Here is a 21,182-nt window from a genome sequence, read left to right on the forward strand (position 1 = left end):
AATATGAGTTATAGTAAAAATTAAGTGAAGCGGTAAACGCGTATGAGTCACTAGCTACATGTACATGGAGGTGTAGTTCTCAGTGTTGATACACTAAACGTTGAATTGAATTTCTATTTTAGGGATTAAAATCGTTTTAACTGGTGGTGAATAGATTAGATTAGGTAAAGTTTGCCAGGAAACAGGACAAGTGTTTCTTGACGCGGGTCTTAGTTATATGATGTCCCGCAGCTGGAGCTTTTGGTCATCAGGCCGAGGCCTTCCACTGGCTTACCCGTCCACTCCTTTAAAAATTATGGTTCTAACAGTGAGTGAACAGGTGATACGTAGACTTACTGTCCATTTCCAAGTCAATAGGCTTTAAACTTCATAAACCAACCCATGGGGCGTTGACCCCCAAAACCCCCTCCAGATATACTCCAGATATGCTTCATCCAACGCAAGGAATAGTAGAGGCTCGATCCTTCGTCCGCTATTTGTCAGACACACACGTTACATATTTACAGACACCTGTTACCTTACAGTGAGTGACAGTGACAAGGGTACCGCCACACCCTGTAATTACGTTATCAGGTTTGGATTAGTGTGGACAAATTCCTCACCTGTCTAGAGTTAGTACGTGTACTGCTGTACCAGCTGAAGCATAACACTCCACACACTCTCTTCTGAGTTCAGCACAGGTAAGCAAGGCACCCAACAGATATATATATATATATATATATATATATATATATATATATATATATATATATATATATATATATATATATATATATATATATATATATATATATATAATATTAAATGCTGTAAAGAGTTTTTATGAGGATAGTGAGGCTCAGGTTAGGGTGTGTAGAAGAGAGGGTGACTACTTCCCGGTAAAAGTAGGTCTTAGACAGGGATGTGTAATGTCACCATGGTTGTTTAATATATTTATAGATGGGGTTGTAAAAGAAGTAAATGCTAGGGTGTTCGGGAGAGGGGTGGGATTAAATTATGGGGAATCAAATTCAAAATGGGAATTGACACAGTTACTTTTTGCTGATGATACTGTGCTTATGGGAGATTCTAAAGAAAAATTGCAAAGGTTAGTGGATGAGTTTGGGAATGTGTGTAAAGGTAGAAAGTTGAAAGTGAACATAGAAAAGAGTAAGGTGATGAGGGTATCAAATGATTTAGATAAAGAAAAATTGGATATCAAATTGGGGAGGAGTATGGAAGAAGTGAATGTTTTCAGATACTTGGGAGTTGACGTGTCGGCGGATGGATTTATGAAGGATGAGGTTAATCATAGAATTGATGAGGGAAAAAAGGTGAGTGGTGCATTGAGGTATATGTGGAGTCAACAAACGTTATCTATGGAGGCAAAGAAGGGAATGTATGAAAGTATAGTAGTACCAACACTCTTATATGGGTGTGAAGCTTGGGTGGTAAATGCAGCAGCGAGGAGACGGTTGGAGGCAGTGGAGATGTCCTGTCTAAGGGCAATGTGTGGTGTAAATATTATGCAGAAAATTCGGAGTGTGGAAATTAGGAAAAGGTGTGGAGTTAATAAAAGTATTAGTCAGAGGGCAGAAGAGGGGTTGTTGAGGTAGTTTGGTCATTTAGAGAGAATGGATCAAAGTAGAATGACATGGAAAGCATATAAATCTATAGGGGAAGGAATGAGGGGTAAGGGTCGTCCTCGAAAGGGTTGGAGAGAGGGGGTAAAGGAGGTTTTGTGGGCTAGGGGCTTGGACTTCCAGCAAGCGTGCGTGAGCGTGTTAGATAGGAGTGAATGGAGACGAATGGTACTTGGAACCTAACGATCTGTTGGAGTGTGAACAAGGTAATATTTAGTGAAAGGTTTCAGGGAAACCGGTTATTTTCATATAGTCGGACTTGAGTCCTGGAAATGGGAAGTACAATGCCTGCACTTTAAAGGAGGGGTTTGGGATATTGGCAGTTTGGAGGGATATGTTGTGTATCTTTATATGTATATGCTTCTAAACTGTTGTATTCTGAACACCTCTGCAAAAACACCCTGCCTCGGTGGAAGACGGCCGACTTGTTGAATATATATATATATATATATTACCAGTATTTTGCGACAGTTTATTTTTTCCACTAAAATTTGTATGTTTCTGGTTTAAAAATCATCAATTTAAATTAAAAGTACCAAAAGTGATTTATTAGCTAGTTCATGAGGTGGTCCCAGGTTGTCGCTCGTCAGTCTCACACACCAGCTACGCTGGTGAGGGATTTCACTGTAAAAACCTGCATTAGTGGTCACAGTGAGGGGCCCATGCTAACCTCCCTGTGGTGTACAGAGATATACAATGTAAATGATTTGCAAAACCGAGAAGTTGAAGGATTAGACACTTTTTGCAACATTTGGGAATGTTTACTGTGGAAACGTCTCGCCAACAAGTGGCTTCCTTAAACCTGTTCAGAGGTGAATGTTGGAAGATGAGGTAATCAGTCCCTCAGCCTTCTCACCTTCCACAGCACAGCACCGTGTCCTTCTTTGCTGATGATACCAGGATGTGCATGACAGTGTCATTCATTGAGGACACTACAAATCTCCAAGTACACATTAACCAAGTCTTTAAATGGGCCTCAGAAAACAATATGAGTTCAATTAAGATAAATTTCAATTATTCCTCTATGGAAAACTCGAGGAAATAAAAACTGTGACGGAGTATAAAACAAATTCCAGTCACACATTAAAGCGAGAAACTAATGTGAAGGACTTGGGAGTGATAATGTCAGAGAATTTCACTTTCAAAGAGCACAACAATGTATCTACCACATCTAGGAAAATAATAGGATAGATAATGAGAACCTTCAGATCTAGGGATACCAAGACAATGATGATTCTCCTTAAATCGCTTGTTCTCTCTAGGCTGGAATATTGCTGTACACTAACGGCCCCTTTCAAGGCAGGCGAAACTGCTGACCTGGAGAATCTAGAGAGAACTTTCATTGCATGTATCAGTACAATAAAGCACATAAATTACTTGAAACGGTTGAAGTCCCTTGACCTGTACTCCTTCGAACGCAGGCGAGAAAGATACATGGTAATATGCACTTGGAAAATCTCAGAGGGACTAGTCCTAAACCTGCACACGGAGATCACTCCTTGGGAAAGCAAGAGATTGGGCAGGCGGTGCAACATTCCCTTGCCGAAGACGCCATGAGTACGCTGAGAGACAACACACTGTTCAACTGCCTCTCAGCATACATAAGGGGGATTACCAATAGACCCCTGGCTGTCTTCAAGAAGGCGCCGGACAGGCACCTAAATTCAGTACCTGACCAACCTGGCTGTGGTCCGTACGTTGATTTACATGCGGCCAGCAGTAATAGCCTGGTTGATCAGACCGTGATCCACCGCGAGGCCTGGTCATGGACCGGGCCGCGGGGGCGTTGACTCCAGGAAACGTTTCCACAATAAAGTTTTTCAAACGTTGCAAAAGTCTCTAATTCTTCACAGACATATACCATGTTGGATGAACCTTATTAGAACCAGCTGGCCGGATGAGTTTCAGGACTCACTTACCATGGGTTCAACTCCCACCCGTTCCCTGATAAGTTAACAAAGTTTGCAGCTGTGAAGCTTAAGCTTTACTTGATAAACTTATCTCTCTAATTTTGTTTCAGAAAAGAAGTTGTTATAAAGACTGGAGGTGTTAAAGATAAACACTAGAAAATACAGCAGTGGAGGCTGAACCACTGGAGAAGAGGTGGCAACACAGGCAAGAGAAAGGGGTGGAAAGCAAGGTAAAATACCAGGAAAGGAAACGCTGAGAAACAAAACCAAAAGGAAGAAAAGCTGCAAACAGAGTTTCGGAAAAAGATAAGAGCGGGAAATAATCCCGCTAAAGAAGAGAGGAGGAGGAAGCAGTAATCTCTGTGCAGTGATACTGATGATGATTGTGGGATGGCTGTTAGTGCTAGTACTGGTGACGCAGGCCGTGACGCAGGCCGTGACGGAGTCAGTGACGGAAGCGGTGACGAAGGCGGCGACAGAGGCAGTGATGGAAGCGGCGACGGAGGTGGTGACGGAAGCGGTGACGGAGACAGTGACGGAAGCGGCAACGAAGGCGGTGACGGAGGCAGAGATGGAGGGAGTGACGGAGGCAGTGATGGAGGTGACGAAGGCAGTGATGGAGGTGACGAAGGCAGTGATGGAGGTGACGGAGGAGGTGACGGAGGCAGTGATGGAGGTGACGGAGACAGTGACGGAGGTTAGAGCACTACAACAGACGACACAAAGTGACCACGGCATCTCACACTTCAACCAGCTCATCAAGAACAATTCTCGTCTTGTAAGTATTATCACCGGGGCAGAGGGGGTTACTTGATGCTGGCGAAGGATCATGATCCAGGGAATTGGAACCATCCTCCCTTTTCCTGGATTGAACCCGTATGCCGTCCTTCCTCGATTTTCATAACTTTTCTTTGCATTAGTAGGGCATTTATGTGATTTATTTTGCCGTTATAAGAAGAGAGATTTTGACTCAGGTATTCGTGCCAACAGGTGTGTTTCTACATCAAGTGCCAGACACCTGTGGCTGCTAGTGACTGCTCATCAGGCACTGTCTACGTTGAAGGTGCCGCCCAGTTAGGCTGTTGTGGCATGTGCGTCAGATTCAGACGTAAGATACGTTGACCACACGTATAATTATGTTTAATAACTTTATGTGTGTGTGTGTGTGTGTGTGTGTGTGTGTGTGTGTGTGTGTGTGTGTGTGTGTGTGTGTGTGTGTGTGTGTGTGTGTGTGTGTGTGTGTGTGTGTGTGTGTGTGTGTGTGTGTGTGTGTGTGTGTGTGTGTGTGTGTGTGTGTGTGTGTGTGTGTGTGTGTGTGTGTGTGTGTGTGCGTGTGTGTGCGTGTGTGTGTGTGTGTGTGTGTGTGTGTGTGTGTGTGTGTGTGTGTGTGTGTGTGTGTGTGTGTGTGTGTGTGTGTGTGTGTGTGTGTGTGTGCGTGCGTGTGTATGTATGTACGTATAAGTATTCACGGGGAAGCTCTAGAACTGTAAGGCTTACACAGTGCCTCGGTTAAATCTAGGTTATAGGTTACATCTAGATTATGTTATATCTACAAGATGTATCATAAAAACGTTGTACTAACAACCTTGTGCTCTCAAGATTACTCTAAATCTGCCTTATATGTCATGTATATTATTGCTGTTATTATTATTATTATTATTATTATTATTATTATTATTATTATTATTATTATTATTATTATTATTGTTATTATTATTATTATTATTATTATTATGAAGTTTACAGTTCAACGTTCAACATTTTTTTTACCAAACTGCGACAGGCCAGGGTTCGACCCCACGACACATTGTCCCGCCTCAAGGGACCACACAATGTACATATTACCTTATCCACTCAGCCACTGATCCTACAAACATTGTTTTGTGGTTTCGTATGTATATGTATATATAGATTATTTAACTTCACACTTGACAGAGTTGCAAGAGAGATGCACAGGGTCAGTAGACCCGGTATACGGTGGAGACTACGGTTTTTACCCTCCGGGTTCTAAACCCATCAGTCACTTGACGGTAGATGATGTGGAGGAGAACGTGGTGGCCTCCTTCTGGTGTGACTTCAACTTATACTGTGCGATCGGCGGTGGCAGATGCGGGAGGAACAGTAAGTAACACACCTCTCACTCATGTTCTTTGTGTGTTGTTCTTCGTGTGTAAATTGTTGGGTAAATAAATAATTTTTAAAGGGGTGGACGGGAAAGCCAGTGGAAGGCCTCGGTCAGATGACCAAAAGCTCCAGCTGCGGGTCATTATATGACTAAAACCTGCGTCAGGAAACACTTATCCTGTTTTCTAACAAACCTACCTAACCTAACTTAGTTCTGACTCCTGTTCTTCGTTGTGTGTTGTTCTTCGTGTGTAATTTGTTGGGCAAAGAAAGAGAACTAAATGATTAGTATAATGAAAACTATAATATTGTAAGGGGTGGACGGGTAAGCCAGCGGAAGGCCTCGTCAGATGACAAAAGCTCCAGCTGTGGGTTATATGACTAAGACCCGCGTCAGGAAAAACTTGTCCTGTTTCCTGACGAACCTTAACTAAACTAAGATTAAGAGTGTTTTTGAAACCTAGCAAAGCCTAGCGAGGATGCATGTTAGCATGTAGTTACCAGAGTTATATAGTATAGTAAGAAGGACCCCCATCCCTCTCTCTTCTCCCATGAGAATAATTATTATATTAACAGGAAAATTATTATTACAATAAAAACTAAACGCTAAACACACAAGGGTATTAACAGGAGAAACGCAAAGCCCGAAGGATCTTGCAGCGTCTGGGAATAGGAAATAATCGGCTTTGATTCTATGACGAGGAGATTAGCTCCAATTCCTTGGATAAAAAGCTCTTCACCGGCACCAAGACGCGACAATACACAGTAAAATCGTTATTACATTTTTTTTTTGTTAGCCTTATTTTGATCTGTGTTTAGGTTCAAAAGTTCACAACCATGTGATGAGTAAGACTCGTGCAACACTGGAGTATTTTGCTTGCCGAAATGTTTCACCTGCGCAGTATGCTTCCTCAGTGGAATACAGACGAATATAACATTGGAGACATTAAAAGAAGTAATTTTGAGGTGGTCAGTCCTTCAGCCTTTTTAGGTGGTTAGTCGTTCAGTTTCAGAGTGACTGACTACACCCTATCATGGCTGAGAAGTATTACCTCAAAATTACTTCCTAAGTCTGCTAGTCACAAGTTCAACCCAGCGCCTCAGTGTGGCCATCCAGAGGGGAAACGCTTGCTGCATACTTGGCTCGCGTCCGGTTTCGGAGGAGCTGGAGGAAATTCATAATCTTTGATATAATGTACCAATGTATTTAGTTTTGTATTTTTTTTTGTCAGTGTATTGTCTATAAATAAAGTTCACATAGAATATAGAATATAGGGGGTGGTAAGAGAAGAAAATATTCAAACAGCTCAGGGGAGAACCTTGAGTTTTTCCTGAAGTACGTTTATTCTCTTCTCTGAGGATGAGGTTCCCCAGTGCAGTTCTAGAGGTGGTACCTCCCTTTTATATGTACATATATATATATATATATATATATATATATATATATATATATATATATATATATATATATATATATATATACTTCTTGATTTACCGGTACCCTCCTGGCCCGGGCCTTTTCCAAGTGGTGGCCAGGCCTTGGCTCCCTTTCTCGGGAGTATCTCAGACTAATGTCTGCCATGGGAGGAGGTACAAGTACCTCCTCATCATCGTTGGGACCAACTGTCCTCAGGCCTAGCCACATTCCCCGCCTTCACTGGGCTCGTAAGGACAAGCTAGGCCTCTCTGGTCTGCCATCCCCGCCCCAAGCGGGCTAACAGGAATGGCAGTCTTGTGAGCTGCAAGCTCTGGCTCAGGCACCTACCCTGCCCTAGAAGGGCTGGCCATGGTGTCGATCATATATATATATATATATATATGTATATATATATATATATATATATATATATATATATATATATATATATATATATATATATATATATATATATATTATTTCAGTGTATGAACCTTTGAACCACCTGAGCTTTTCAAGTTATATTTATTTTGTATTTACGTACAATGAAATATTTATTTTTTTTGTGATACAGCTTTTTATTTGTGAAACGTAACAGCAAAAGCTCTATTTTGCTAAGTGCCTTTTTTTTAACTACCCTCATTATCTATCAAGGGTAGACTAGCTGCTAACCACAGTTATCCCTGACAGATTCCATCAGTGGGTGTCTTCATGTCCAGCAGATGTATGATACCGCAGTTAGCGACCCGACTAAGTACGTTGCATACAGAGATGATTACCGCTGGCGCCCTGAGTGTACCGCTGATGGCTACTACACTGAGAAGCAGTGCAAGGGACTCTATGATGGAAAAAGGTTTGTTGGAATTGAATTAAACACGTATGCAACACCTAGGATTTTTTATTCAAAATAGATATCCAGGTGCCACACATGTCTAATTCACCAACTACTTGGTATTGTATATCATTAATGCAATGACATGAGTTAGTGATATCGTAGTATACAGCGCCAAGGAAGTAATGATGATGGTAAGTATAGGTGACATAAGAGTCAGTTTGCTAGGTATAGTAAGTTTACTTAGGCACAGGTACATATATGTATTTTTCAAGTGTAAATTACCTCCCACTCCCCAGGCATTATATAACTTTTACGGGCTTTTTAGAGATAAAATAAATCTCAAGTGGGTGTAACTATGTAAATTAAAAGGTTATTGTTACGATACACAAATAACTCGCACATAGAAGAGAGGAGCTTACGACGACGTTTCCGTCCGACTTGGACCATTTACAAAGTCACACTAACGAAAAGGAGAGGAGGAATATATAGGCAGGAGGTGGTAGTGGTAGTAGTAGTAGTAGTAGTGGAGGTAGAAGGTAGTAGTAGTGGAGGTAGAAGGTAGTAGTAGTGGGGAAGGCAGTAAGAAGGACCTTCTACCTCCACTACTACTACTACAACTACTACCACCTCCTGCCACCCTTCCTTGTCTCATTTTCGGTAGTGTGACTTTGTAAATGGTCCAAGTCGGACCGAAACGTCGTCGTAAGCTCTTCTCTTCTATATGCGGGTTTTTTGTGAATCGTTCCAGTCACGGTATTGTGACTTTTTTTGTTAGTTATTGTTACGCAGTGTGCTACAGAAAAATATTTATATAAAATAACGCTCCATATATAATGTCATTTTCTGTGTAGTATACTGAAAGCGGACGTGTATTATTCCCTGCAAGTGAACGCGTTTTATTCGTGTCAGTCAGGCAGTGGCCAGGACAGGAGCAGATGAGAGTTGTTTATTTAGTTCAGTACGGGTAGGAATGCTGCTGGGTGAAGTAGTCATGGGTTGGTGTTGGTTTGAGTAGGTAATTTTGTAAAAATTTTTTAGTGTATACCATAGGTATTTATGTTTAAGTGCTCTCGTGTTTATTTGTAAAGCCCTAGTATTCAGGGGCCTGTGTTTTGGAGAGTATTTAACGTTTCCACTGTAGGCTCAGTAGCAGTGTGCTACTGTGAACTGGGGTGTGGTGGTTTTTGTAATATTTATAAGTTACTATTAATATAGATATATTTTTATATAGGTGAGTTTTTGTCCTTCCTAATAATAATTAATAATGTTTAATGTACGAGTACATGCTGGCCCAAGGTTCGGTGTGTATTTCAGTGTAATTTTATAACTCCCAGACAGCAATGTGTCAGTTACGACATCGAAGTCGTAACAGTAATGCGTATAACATTTATATTTTTATGAAGTGCTAAACCCATAAGGTCATTCAACAGTGGGGAAGGCTCGATCCTTCGACTAACAGCTAGACATATAATTATATGTAGAATGGTATTAAATGAGAATGGATTTACTGTGTTCAAATATTGTTTCTTCAGCACGGTTGCATAAGAAATTAATTCATATTTGAATATAAAGTAAAATATATGCCATGGGGAAAATGTGTGTATGAGTAAAAACTTCTCAACGTGACCAACACTTCAATGATGTCATCAATATTTTGAGTTTAGGTAAGATTCATCAGGAACAAGACAAATGCGAACTAGCTGACGAGTTTGAAGACAGTAAAACAGTACAGGTAGGAACTAGCACATCTATTGTCCATCATAATGAAATGTGTCAAGTTAAACATATACATGGAGAAAGTAACAAGGTCAGTAAATTATAAGATATTGTTGCTAGACTACGGTGAGGATACAAATATCTCTGGCAGCACGCTCCATATGGAGATGTCAATGACAAAATGCACTGTGTGTGGACATAAGACAAGGCTATACATCAAACACTGTATCTTAGAACTCCCAAACATTCAGCCTTTCAGAGATACCTCTATGCAAATCGTACAGGATATGGCAAAACACGTCATTTTAAAGAAATTTAAAATCTTGAGGTTGTATCTACATTTTGCATGAACTAAATGAATGAACTGATTTTACAGATAAGATTGCAACCCAATTATGACCAATGTTTTACAGTGGTAATAAGATATGAACAAATGAGACTATTCCATTCGGTAATGTGCACGTTAGCATTCTGAAGTAGCTGTAATAGATGAAATGACTAATATTTCTTTTCAGTGATGCAACTGCCCAGTGGGATCTAATAAAGACCCACTGTGACTTCTGTAATCATGATTTTTTTGTGGTATCGCTCACAGGATGAACATGGGGTGCACAATAAAGTAAACGGTCAGGCGACACAACTAACTGACGCGAGTCATAGTCATATGATACCCACTAACTGGAACTTTTTATCATATGACTGAGACCTTCCACTGGCTTACAGGGCACCCCTCTTTAACAATTAAAGAAAGCATCATTTGATGTATCCTAACAATATTAGTAGTGTGTGTAAAGTTAGCAATGTGTGTTTCCTGGCAGGTGTGTGTGTGTTGATCCCCTCGGTAACAGGATCTATGGATCAGCCTTCCGGGAACAAGAGGAGCTCTTCAAGTCTATGAATTGCAGTGAGTTTTTCCCCCCACCCTCCAGTCCTCTCTTTACACATGGTTTTACAAGGTTAGGTTAATGTTCCTAACTATTCACAAGTTAAGAATTGTTACCTACAGCTCTTTCGCTCTCTCGTACTTTCTTCCACCATCTTTCTGCCCTGTTATTTACTTCTCTCCTTCCCCTTTTCCGCCCTCTTTAACTTCCTCCCTCTTTCTGCTCTATCTTTAGGTTTTCCTCATTTTCTCTCTCAGGTGTAACTTGATAATGGAAGAGGACCGACCAAAGAAGTTTTTTCCTAGAAAATATGAGTTGTTTGTGAATGGTTAAAACAGCTTAAATTTACAGCACCGCTGAACGCAGACAGGAAGAGTGCCAGTGTATTAACTGACATACAACAGGATGTTCCAGAGATTGGACACAGTAACAAGGGGACACAGTTGGAAGCTGAAGACACAGATGAATCACAGGGATGTTAGGAAGTATTTCTTCAGCCACAGAGTAGTCAGTAAGTGGAATAGTTTGGGAAGCGATGTAGTGGAGGCAGGATCCATACATAGCTTTAAGCAGAGGTATGATAAAGCTCACGGCTCAGGGAGAGTGACCTAGTAGCGATCAGTGAAGAGGCGGGGCCAGGAGCTCGGACTCGATCCCCGCAACCTCAACTAGGTGAGTACAACTAGGTGAGTACAAGAGCCAAGACATCGATGCCTAAGCCGTGGCTGGATTGAGAAATGTGGGAGTAAGAGAACAGAAGCCTAGGAAGGAATGAATATCTCCAAGAATAGGGTATCACCAGAATACTACAGAAATGTTGTAGTTTGGAACCCAAAGTATAATGAGGAACGTTCATGGAAATCAGAGGAAGCCAAATAGAAGACCAAGAAATATATTATCCCTTCATAAAGAGAAACCCTGATCCGCAACCCAGCCACACCCTAATTGAACACCCTACATAACACAAACGCAGTCAAACTATATTCTCAGTAACTTAAATGACTTTTTTTAAATATTCTCAATATTTAAATTATCCTCGTATGAATGCGTGAAAAAGTAGTGTACATACACTGATTATGTTTTCTTGAATCAGAGTGTTCGCGGCGGGTGTGGGAGTTGACGCAAGCCGGGGCGTCGTCAGTCACTCTGCACTGTCAGGAGAATGGTAACTATGAAGCACTGCAGTGTGAGGACAGCTGGTGTTACTGTGTCAGCCCCGACACAGGCGTACCCTACGGTGCTAGACTTCCCGAGGCTACCATGAACATGCTCCAGTGCTGTAAGCCATAGTTCTGTGTTCTTTTGTCCAGTATATACTATCTTCCAATTATATGTTAGCTAGTATTGTCCGGAGGTCGGAGGCTCCATCCTCACCACTCCTAATATTCAATGACACACAGGTTAACGGTATACACTGTATACACAATGAATGATGTTTAAATTCAGTGAGCGTTCGTGATCTTCGTCACATTCTTAAGGAATGATAAAGGAACAAATGTATATAGTATCTCATATACAGTAGAGATGTCGCATTAGTCGGTAATTCTACCATTATTAATCATATTATCATATTATAACAGTAATAGTAGTAGTAGAAGTAATGATGAAGGTAGCCTATAAGAACTAGAGAACAGAGGAGCACTGCAGGACAGCTAATGGCCCACGGGGGTAGGACAAAATCACTGCAGGATAAAACCCGCATAGGTCAGAACCCACCTAGGAGGAAGACGGAAGAGGTAAGGAGAGGAGGAGATGAAGATCAGGTCAAGTCGCGAGTGTTCTGAAATGTGCAGCATTTGTCAATGTAATGAGAAGGAAAGGCATCTACAGAGACAAAGTCATGACTAAGAATCATATTAGGAGTGTTGTGTATATGGGATGTATCAGCAAGATGGTGTCTGTGAAGGCTAGAAGGGTAGACAGTTTTGGCAGAGGACCAGTTAATAGGATGACTGTGATCTCTAACATGACAAAAAAGAACATTGTTAGTGTCGACAAGGATAATACTTCTTTGTGTTCTTTATGTCAGAAAGAAAGCCGTCAGTTTCTCCAAAGTATTGGAGAGGATAAGAAGAGCAGGAAATGGAGTAGACTCCGGAAGCATCAGTGGCAGGAGAAGAGGTACGAACTAGATTACTACGAAAGGAAAGTCTGATATCTAAAGAAAGTCATTAAGATTTGGGGGACTGGAAATGCTGGGAAGGCAAATGATAGATTTCACAGGAAAGGAGAGTTTGGGAGAGAGAAAAGTCTGTTTAGAATGTAAGTAATAGAGATTATGAAATCGGAAGGGTAGCCAAGACGAGAATACTAACTGCGAAGAGTGGAAATTTCTGAGTCAAGGAACTGAGGGTGACAGATGCGGAGGGCACGGAGAAAGAGAAACAAGAACACCTTTCCTGACAGAGGGAGCATCGTCAAAACAAGTAGTGAATGTACATACCACTGTGCATTGGCTTGTGATAAATGAAAAAAGAAAAGACTGTCGCCGAACGATGGGCATACACGTGTCAAGGGAAGGTTGCAGAGAGTTAGCTTCCGACTTAGCTTTGAACTTCGAGGAATGAGCAACATTGTTAAGAACATAGAGAAATGATTAAAAGAGACTAGAGTTATGTAGCCAGAGAGCAAAGACATCTCTGTGGCAAAATTATGTAGATCCTTTCTGTGTAGAATGTTAGGTATTGCTGACTGGTATAGTAGGATGGCATATATTGCTGATGAGACAGGTGGAACACTTGATGCACACCAAAACTTTATATAGACGAAGTTTCCCTCATGATAAAGTTTTATCAAGACTTGATCAAACTCTTATCAAGATTTGATAATGCTCTACCCAGAACGAAACATTGTCTTTAGGTTCGCTCTGCATCGAAAGCCTTTGGAATATTAGATTTTTTCTACTTTTATTTCCAGTCCACATTGGTGTTGTGCCTAATCCATTTACTAATTTTGGGCAGACAACAGCACACTCATCGGAGAGCAGTACCTGCGGCGATGTGAGAGTAAATACCATGCACACATGAAACTCAGCGACCTGTTGACCTTCAAGGGTGTGCGGGGTCCAGGTCTGCTCCAGAGATGTGACCCAGACGGTTCCTTTGCCGGCATTCAGGGCGACGCTACGTGAGTTATATTAGGGGCGTACAGTACCGTAGAGTAGATGAGTAAAATGCATGTGCAGCCTCAGTATTCGACTGAAGAAACGTGCTGAGCACGTAAAACGTTTCGACAGTTAAGATAGCCAAGTGTTGCACTTGTGTCTTACCTATATACGTGAGTTGTATGCCGGTTTAAAATGTCGCCATATAATAAAACGTTGGTAAATGGACACAGATGTTATATGCGCAGAAACCTTCATTGATAAATTGCATTTCACCCATGGGGAGTGAACGTGAAACGTTTTGCCACTAAAGACTTCCATGCATTTAGTTCTTCCTGTACGTGAGTTGGTGACCCTACATGGTTATTGAGCACTTAGATTTAAGTTGCTTAATTAGGCATGCAGCCTAGCGATTACACGAGGTTCGTTAGGGCCGCACATCATGTGTGAGTACACACACACACACACACACACACACACACACACACACACACACACACACACACACACACACACACACACACACACACACACACACACACACACACACACACACACACACACACACACCTGGAAAGGAACAAGATTATAAATGAAAACCAGCATGGGTTCATGGAAGGCAAATCTTGTATCACAAACCTCCTGGAGTTTTATGACAAGGTAACAGAAGTAAGACACGAGAGAGAGGGGTGGGTTGATTGCGTTTTCCTAGACTGCAGGAAGGCCTTTGACACAGTTCCCCACAAGAGATTAGTGCAGAAGCTGGAGGATCAGGCGCATGTAACAGGGAGGGCACTGCAGTGGATCAGGGAATACCTGACAGGGAGGCAGCAATGAGTCATGGTACGTGAAGAGGTATCACAGTGGGCGCCTGTGACGAGCGGGGTCCCACAGGGGTCAGTTCTAGGGCCAGTGCTATTTCTGATATATGCGAACGACATGATGGAAGGAATAGACTCTGAAGTGTCCCTATTCGCAGATGATGTGAAGTTGATGAGAAGAATTAAATCGGATGAGGATGAGGCAGGACTGCAAAGAGACCTGGACAGGCTGGACATGTGGTCCAGAAACTGGCTCTCGAATTCAATCCTGCCAAATGCAAAGTCATGAAGATTGGAGAGGGGCAAAGAAGACCGCAGACTGAGTATAGGCTAGGTGGACAAAGACTACAGACGTCACTCAGGGAGAAAGACCTCGGGGTGACCATAACACCGAGCACGTCACCGGAGGCACAAATCAACCAAATAACTGCTGCAGCATACGGGCGCCTGGCAAACCTGAGAATAGCGTTCCGATACCTAAATAAGGAATCGTTCAAGACACTGTACACTGTGTATGTTAGGCCCATACTGGAGTATGCAGCACCAGTCTGGAACCCACACCTGGTCAAGCACGTCAAGAAGTTAGAGAAAGTACAAAGGTTTGCAACAAGGCTAGTCCCAGAGCTCAGAGGAATGTCGTACGAGGAAAGGTTGAGGGAAATCGGACTGACGACACTGGAGGACAGAAGGGTCAGGGGAGACATGATAACGACATACAAGATACTGCGGGGAATAGATAAGGTGGACAGAGATAGGATGTTCCAGAGAGGGGACACAGGAACAAGGGGTCACAACTGGAAGCTGAAGACTCAGACGAGTCACAGGGACGTTAGGAAGTATTTCTTCAGTCATAGAGTCGTCATGAAGTTTTAAGAAGAGGTATGATAAAGCTCAGGAAGCAGAGAGAGAGAGGACCTAGTAGCAATCAGTGAAGAGGCGGGGCCAGGAGCTGAGTCTCGACCCCTGCAACCACACTTAGGTGAGCACACACACACACACACACACACACACACACACACACACACATATATATAATATATATATATATATATATATATATATATATATATATATATATATATATACATATATATAATATATATATATAATATATATATATATATATATATATATATATATATATATATATATATATAATATATGTATATATATATATATATATATATATATATATATATATATATATATATATATATATATATATATATATACACACTTTCCAAATGAGAGACAGTAAGCCAGAGTACATAAGTTCTCACAGAACAGTAAGAAAGTGTCATGGGAAAAGGTTGAGGGATATTCAGGTTTAATCCGAGGATAGAGTGGAATCCTGGAAAAAAAGGGATAGTCGGAACGTTAACTAAATAAATGATCTCTTATATATTTATCTACATTGCAGGACACCCTGCTACGACAAGTATGATAATGTCATCAATGAACACAAACCCTCTGGTGGGGGCTGCCGTGAGTACCCTCTTAATTATTTATTCTATCCGGGAGTACCTTGTCCCTCAGTCATTTTATTTCATTAAGTACCGTTACTTTTCAATGCAGTTCCTCTATCCATAAGTACCTCATCCATTTGTTTATTTCTTCTGACTTTCTGTAAGTGTTAGCAACTAGAACCAGAGAACCTCAGGTGAGTCAGCATTAAGGTAAGTTTATTTAGGTACAGGTACACATAAGTACAATAATCATATATAGTTTAACATGTGCAAATTGCCAAGGATAACCAAAAAATAAGTCAGTCAATACTCAGGCCCTGATCCACCATGAGGCCTGGTCACAGACCGGGCCGCAGGGGCGTTGACCCTCAGATCCCTCTCCAGGTATTTCCATTGGGGTCTTTGTAATATATTATTACTTAAAGCCTAACAGTAAGTTACAGTTGGAATCAATCATAATTATAACAAAAATTTAAAACAGGAATCCGCACGACTCCTCTGTTTCCTTATACTATAAATGGGCCACCAATATCTCACAACCGATTAGGCTCAACCTAGTGTTGGTTCCAACGGACATCATTCTCTCAAATCAACAGACAGCTTTACAACACCAAGTTGCATTTCGCGATCCTCTTCCACACATAAACCACTGTTTCTTCCCCCACTTTTGAAACGGGTATAGCGCCAGGGGCTCACAACAGTAGCCCACAGTGTCACACTTCCACATTGTGAATCACTCGGCCTCATGACTCAAGGCAGCCCAGACAACTGGTAGTCCTCCCTGATTCACTGACTCCACACAGGTAATAAACGTACTTCAGTCTGGCAGATCTAAATACTACTGTGGTACATCTTACCCTACAATCCTACCTTCCTTGGTGAAGAACAGAGACTGTCAGGGGGCGTAGCAACTACCCACCCTGGTAGAGTAGTGACTGGAAGGGATGGTAGCAACTACCCTCACTGGTGAGGAAGAGTAGTGACTGGCTGTGGGAATTTATCGAGATCGAGAAATCCCACAAGGCCATTGTAACAAGCAGTAGAGGCCTTTAGAATCTACGCCGATAAAAATATGCAGTGGAAGTCACGAGTCAGCAAATTATTATTGATATGTTTACACTAATTTGATAGATTACAGGTTTACGGTAGAATTAAAAACTAATAATAGAATTAAAAAATGTAGTTTTAGGCTTTAATATGTTTACATTAGGTAGAAATGAGTAGGGGGAAAATAGATACGTGGACACCTAGCGATCCTCCAGTGAGTTAGGGAGGAAGTAGGACGCTGGTAGGCATCTTTTGGACAATGAGCTGAGAGCACCCTACAAGTTTCTATCTCTTGAGTCCCACACGGATTCCCAAAGTTACCTGGCACTTAACAGTGTGCTTCAGAGGCCTCCCAACGAATATATGGATACAAGTCTTGGGGGATGGTTCCAACAGTCCTTGCTAGTGAGAGCCCATGTGGAGGCAATTACACATATTTTCATACTGGCAGGGATTGTAGCAACTATGCTCATCTCATCACCTAGCCATTTTTTTAATCTCGGTATTAATCAATCATTTATTATTAATCAATCTAAACTTAGTTCACTCGCTCAGTGTGTACCAGGGACACTACTGTTCGTCAAGAACAAGTAGAACTCATGTGTCACTCTCTCCCTCAGAATGTGCTAGGGATATCCAACTGTTCAAGGACAACAACATACTACTGGATATCCAATGCCGGGTTAGCACTGGCATCTACGATACCAAACAGCAGAGAGATGGCCTTGCTTTCTGTGTAGACGACGATGGAATTCGCTCCGGCCCTTTGGTGTGTAGTGAGGGGGAAGTGTATGGTAGGGGTGAGTGGTAGGGGAATGAGTAGTGGGGGAATGTGTGGGGAGAGTGTATGTCAAGGGAGTGTGAAACATTAGAGATCTTAAAATAGTATTGCACTATATCAGTTGAGAATTAGTTTATTTAAATGTAATTATTTCGTATTTTTTTCCTTTGTAACTGTGTCTAATGCCTTTCTGTAACCCTCCACGCACACAGGTGTTCGTACAGTACATTGAGTATCTCGGGTGTAACAGTTCTATGAAGTGTCAGAACGGCAATAATGATATCTGTGACGGTGCCTGCTCGGGCTGCAGTAATGATGCCTACTACTACTACCAAGCAGAACAGACCTACTTCAAGTACAAATAATGACTGGCTTACTCCAGTACGAGTAGTGACTGAAGTACGCCAAGTAGGAACAGTGACTGAAGTACGCCAAGTAGGAACAGTGACTGAAGTACGCCAAGTAGGAACAGTGACTGAAGTACGCCAAGTAGGAACAGTGACTAGCCTACCTCAAGTACGAACAGTAACCAGCTTACCCCAAGTGACATCTGACATCTGCACCAATCTCGTTCTTCCCTGATCATCGGTGATGAATTTCCCTCATTCTTTTCCTGAGAGACTTACCATGTTCAGTCCGCTGGACAATTAATCAGTCGTGGCGCCATACTTCGGCTATTTTTTTTTCCTCAATACGTAGTTGATTTAGAGAATTGTTTTCTCTCTGCCAATTTTTGTTACAAAGGAGAATGTGGAATGTAATTTTTGCTTGTCAAACAGGAGTTTACGCAATATTGTTAGAAGATAACTGGCTAACTAGTATAAATGAGAACTATCAGATACATTTCACATCATGAAAAAAAAAAAAAGCCCACAAGGGCAGATCCAAGTCTTACACAGGAGAGACCATGACCAATGTCTTTTAATATTCTTTTTTAGTTTTTATCCCATACTGTGTAATGTACATTAACTATATGTAATAATTGTAAAATATGAAATAACATTTCTTTCTAGTGATGTAACAGTGCTCAGTGGGTCTGACAAAGACCCATTGTGACTGTGAGAAATTGTGGGTGAATTTAACAGGTACAATCCTGAATTAACATTTCACACACACACCATTCTTACAGTATGCATTACCTTTGTAACTTGTGAGTTCATTACCTTTGTAACTTGTGAGTTCATTACCTTTGTAACTTGTGAGTTCATTACCTTGTACCTAGTTCAGCCATCAAAACTTTGGAGCCCGGTCCCTGGACCCATTGTGTACCTCTGTAATCTGTAAATACCTTTGTAACTTGTCATGATTGTGACTAGACCTACCTGGAGTTCATTACCTTTGTAAATTGTGAGTTCATTACCTTTGTAAATTGTGAGTTCATTACCTCTGTAACTTGCTCAGCTATCAAAACTTTGAGGCCCAGTCCCTGGACCCATTATGTACCTCTGTAATCTTTTGACTACCGCCCACTGGATGGGTATGGGGTGCATAATAAACATATTAAACTTAAACTAACCTGGGGAGAACTCTGCCACATCGAAACAGATTGTACTTAGTGGTACTAGTTGTACCTCGGAGACAGGTGGGACTAACAACAAAGGGTCACATCACTGTCCCTCCCTCCATGTTCACCTCACCTCCCAAAACTCTCACTTCTGGGCCTTAAATTATTTGAACATATAGTTCTAGAATTTTAAATAAAATATTCCAAGTCAGTAAGTAGGTAATAAAAATTAATTTGTAAATAAATAAAGAACCAGCGATGGGTGAGCATCCCTGGGGAGGAGTCGCCATGTTTTGAATTGACCGAGACGAACGTTATTGAAAAATCGGAAGAATTTTCGTCGCTCTAGGGGTTATATTGGGTTTAAAACCTCAAATAGGAGCCGAAATTGTTGGATTTGCAGTCCTGCAAAACGTGAGTATTACACAGATGGACAGGACAGCTTTGGAACCCCAGCTAAGTCATGTCTATTTTGTGTTGAAATTCTGGCCAGTATTTTCCTCATAATTTAGGCAAGGGGTTGGTATGACACACCGTTATCTCCAGACTAATTGGTGAGTCTTGTTATTATAAATTCTCCTTCAATGTATATGTATTCACATTTTAAATTTAATATACAGTCCACATATTTATATTAATGTTTTACCAGAATTCCTGGTGATGTATATTTCATTTGAAATTAATATAGGTCCAGAGTGACTTGTGGAGATATAGATTATCGTAGGTATCGAAGGAGGACATTTTTTGCGACCTAGGTGTCCTAAAATTCCAACTTGTCTCTGTAACCTTGATAAATAATAATTATCTTTGTTACCATTTACTGGTATATATCTTATGAGTTACATCCAGGTAAATTTAATTTTCCACATATATGTAGATTAATTATATTAGAAAAAATATGAACATTTAAATATTACTCACCAAATTATGGTCTTGGTGATATATCCTAACGCCTCCCTATAGGTAGGCAACTAATACTTGTCAATAGATAGTTACATTAACTGTAGTGAGATTTAATTTACGATGATATATGTGGTGATCGATGTAGATTCTCCAGCAACAGCGTTTCATCCGTATTTGATAGTTTCACTTTGTATCTGAACCCTTCCAGATACATGTTAAATCTACTTATTATGCAATACACTATATTTCTCGATACTATTTCTATCGGCTTAAATGAGATGAATTCTCCACAAATTCCCAGCCCGATTTGTATTACTCCATTTTCGTTGCTGTCCTTATTTTTTTTATTTTTCTTCCTCAAGGAAGGTTCCTTGACGCTGGTGAGAGGCTCTAGATCTAGGGAACTGGATCTGTCCTTCAGTTCTCTGAATTAAGCCTGAATATCTTCCACATTCCCCCTACAGGCGCTGTATAATCCTACGGGTTTAGCTCTTCTCCCTCGATTATAATAATAATCCCTACGTTTTCGTATACAGTGCATCTTTTCAACATTACATGAAGTATGTTTTACTTAACCGATTACCATAAAAAAGAGTAAATTATAGATGTGAGTTTCTCTGTGATTTAACATATTTTAAAAGTCACATCCACACCTACACTAAGTTTTGTAGATACTCATATTTTTAACTTGTTACAGGAAAACTATATAAAAAAAAATTACCCCAATAATTCTGTTTTCTTGCATTGACGCTCACAGGCGACATAACTAAATTCCCTGAGCCACTCCGAAAGACTTTTTTTGTTATTACTCATTAAATTGTTATTACTCCTTCACTGATATTACTTATTCAAGTGTTACTGCTACTACTACTGCAAAAAATATAAATATTTTATTACATTTAAAATTTAAGAATTCATAATAAATGGTGCCTCCGGCGCACCTTCCTTCTGGTACATCGTGAGGCTGGACCCTGCTGGCTCAGCTGTCACTGACTAGAAAAAAGCTGATGCATTGGACATTACACAAATAACCCTCATAAGAGAAACTT

At 40.9% G+C, this 21,182-nt stretch overlaps 1 protein-coding gene across 1 annotated transcript; it reads left to right on the forward strand.

The window, feature by feature from the left end:
- The first annotated feature begins 589 nt into the window (after positions 1-589).
- On the forward strand, positions 590-20,891 carry LOC128703589 (uncharacterized). Its single transcript, XM_053798295.2, has 11 exons — positions 590-680; positions 3,643-4,310; positions 4,523-4,640; positions 5,468-5,653; positions 7,764-7,926; positions 10,443-10,528; positions 11,602-11,787; positions 13,469-13,634; positions 15,853-15,917; positions 17,566-17,714; positions 17,939-20,891. Exons 2-11 carry the CDS (start codon positions 3,909-3,911, stop codon positions 18,089-18,091), a joined length of 1,674 nt encoding a protein of 557 aa, XP_053654270.2. The 5' UTR covers positions 590-680; positions 3,643-3,908; the 3' UTR covers positions 18,092-20,891.
- The last annotated feature ends 291 nt before the right edge of the window (positions 20,892-21,182 follow it).

Source organism: Cherax quadricarinatus, chromosome 76 (genome assembly GCF_038502225.1).
Source record: "Cherax quadricarinatus isolate ZL_2023a chromosome 76, ASM3850222v1, whole genome shotgun sequence".
Classification (NCBI taxonomy): Eukaryota; Metazoa; Arthropoda; class Malacostraca; order Decapoda; family Parastacidae; genus Cherax; species Cherax quadricarinatus.

Coding starts and splice junctions, on each gene's coding strand:
- LOC128703589 (XM_053798295.2), top strand. CDS start 3,909: ATGATGATTGTGGGATGGCTGTTAGTGCTAGTACTGGTGACGCAGGCC. Junction 4,311..4,522: donor TCAAGAACAATTCTCGTCTT/GTAAGTATTATC, acceptor TCGTGCCAACAG/GTGTGTTTCTACATCAAGTG. Junction 17,715..17,938: donor GAATTCGCTCCGGCCCTTTG/GTGTGTAGTGAG, acceptor CCACGCACACAG/GTGTTCGTACAGTACATTGA.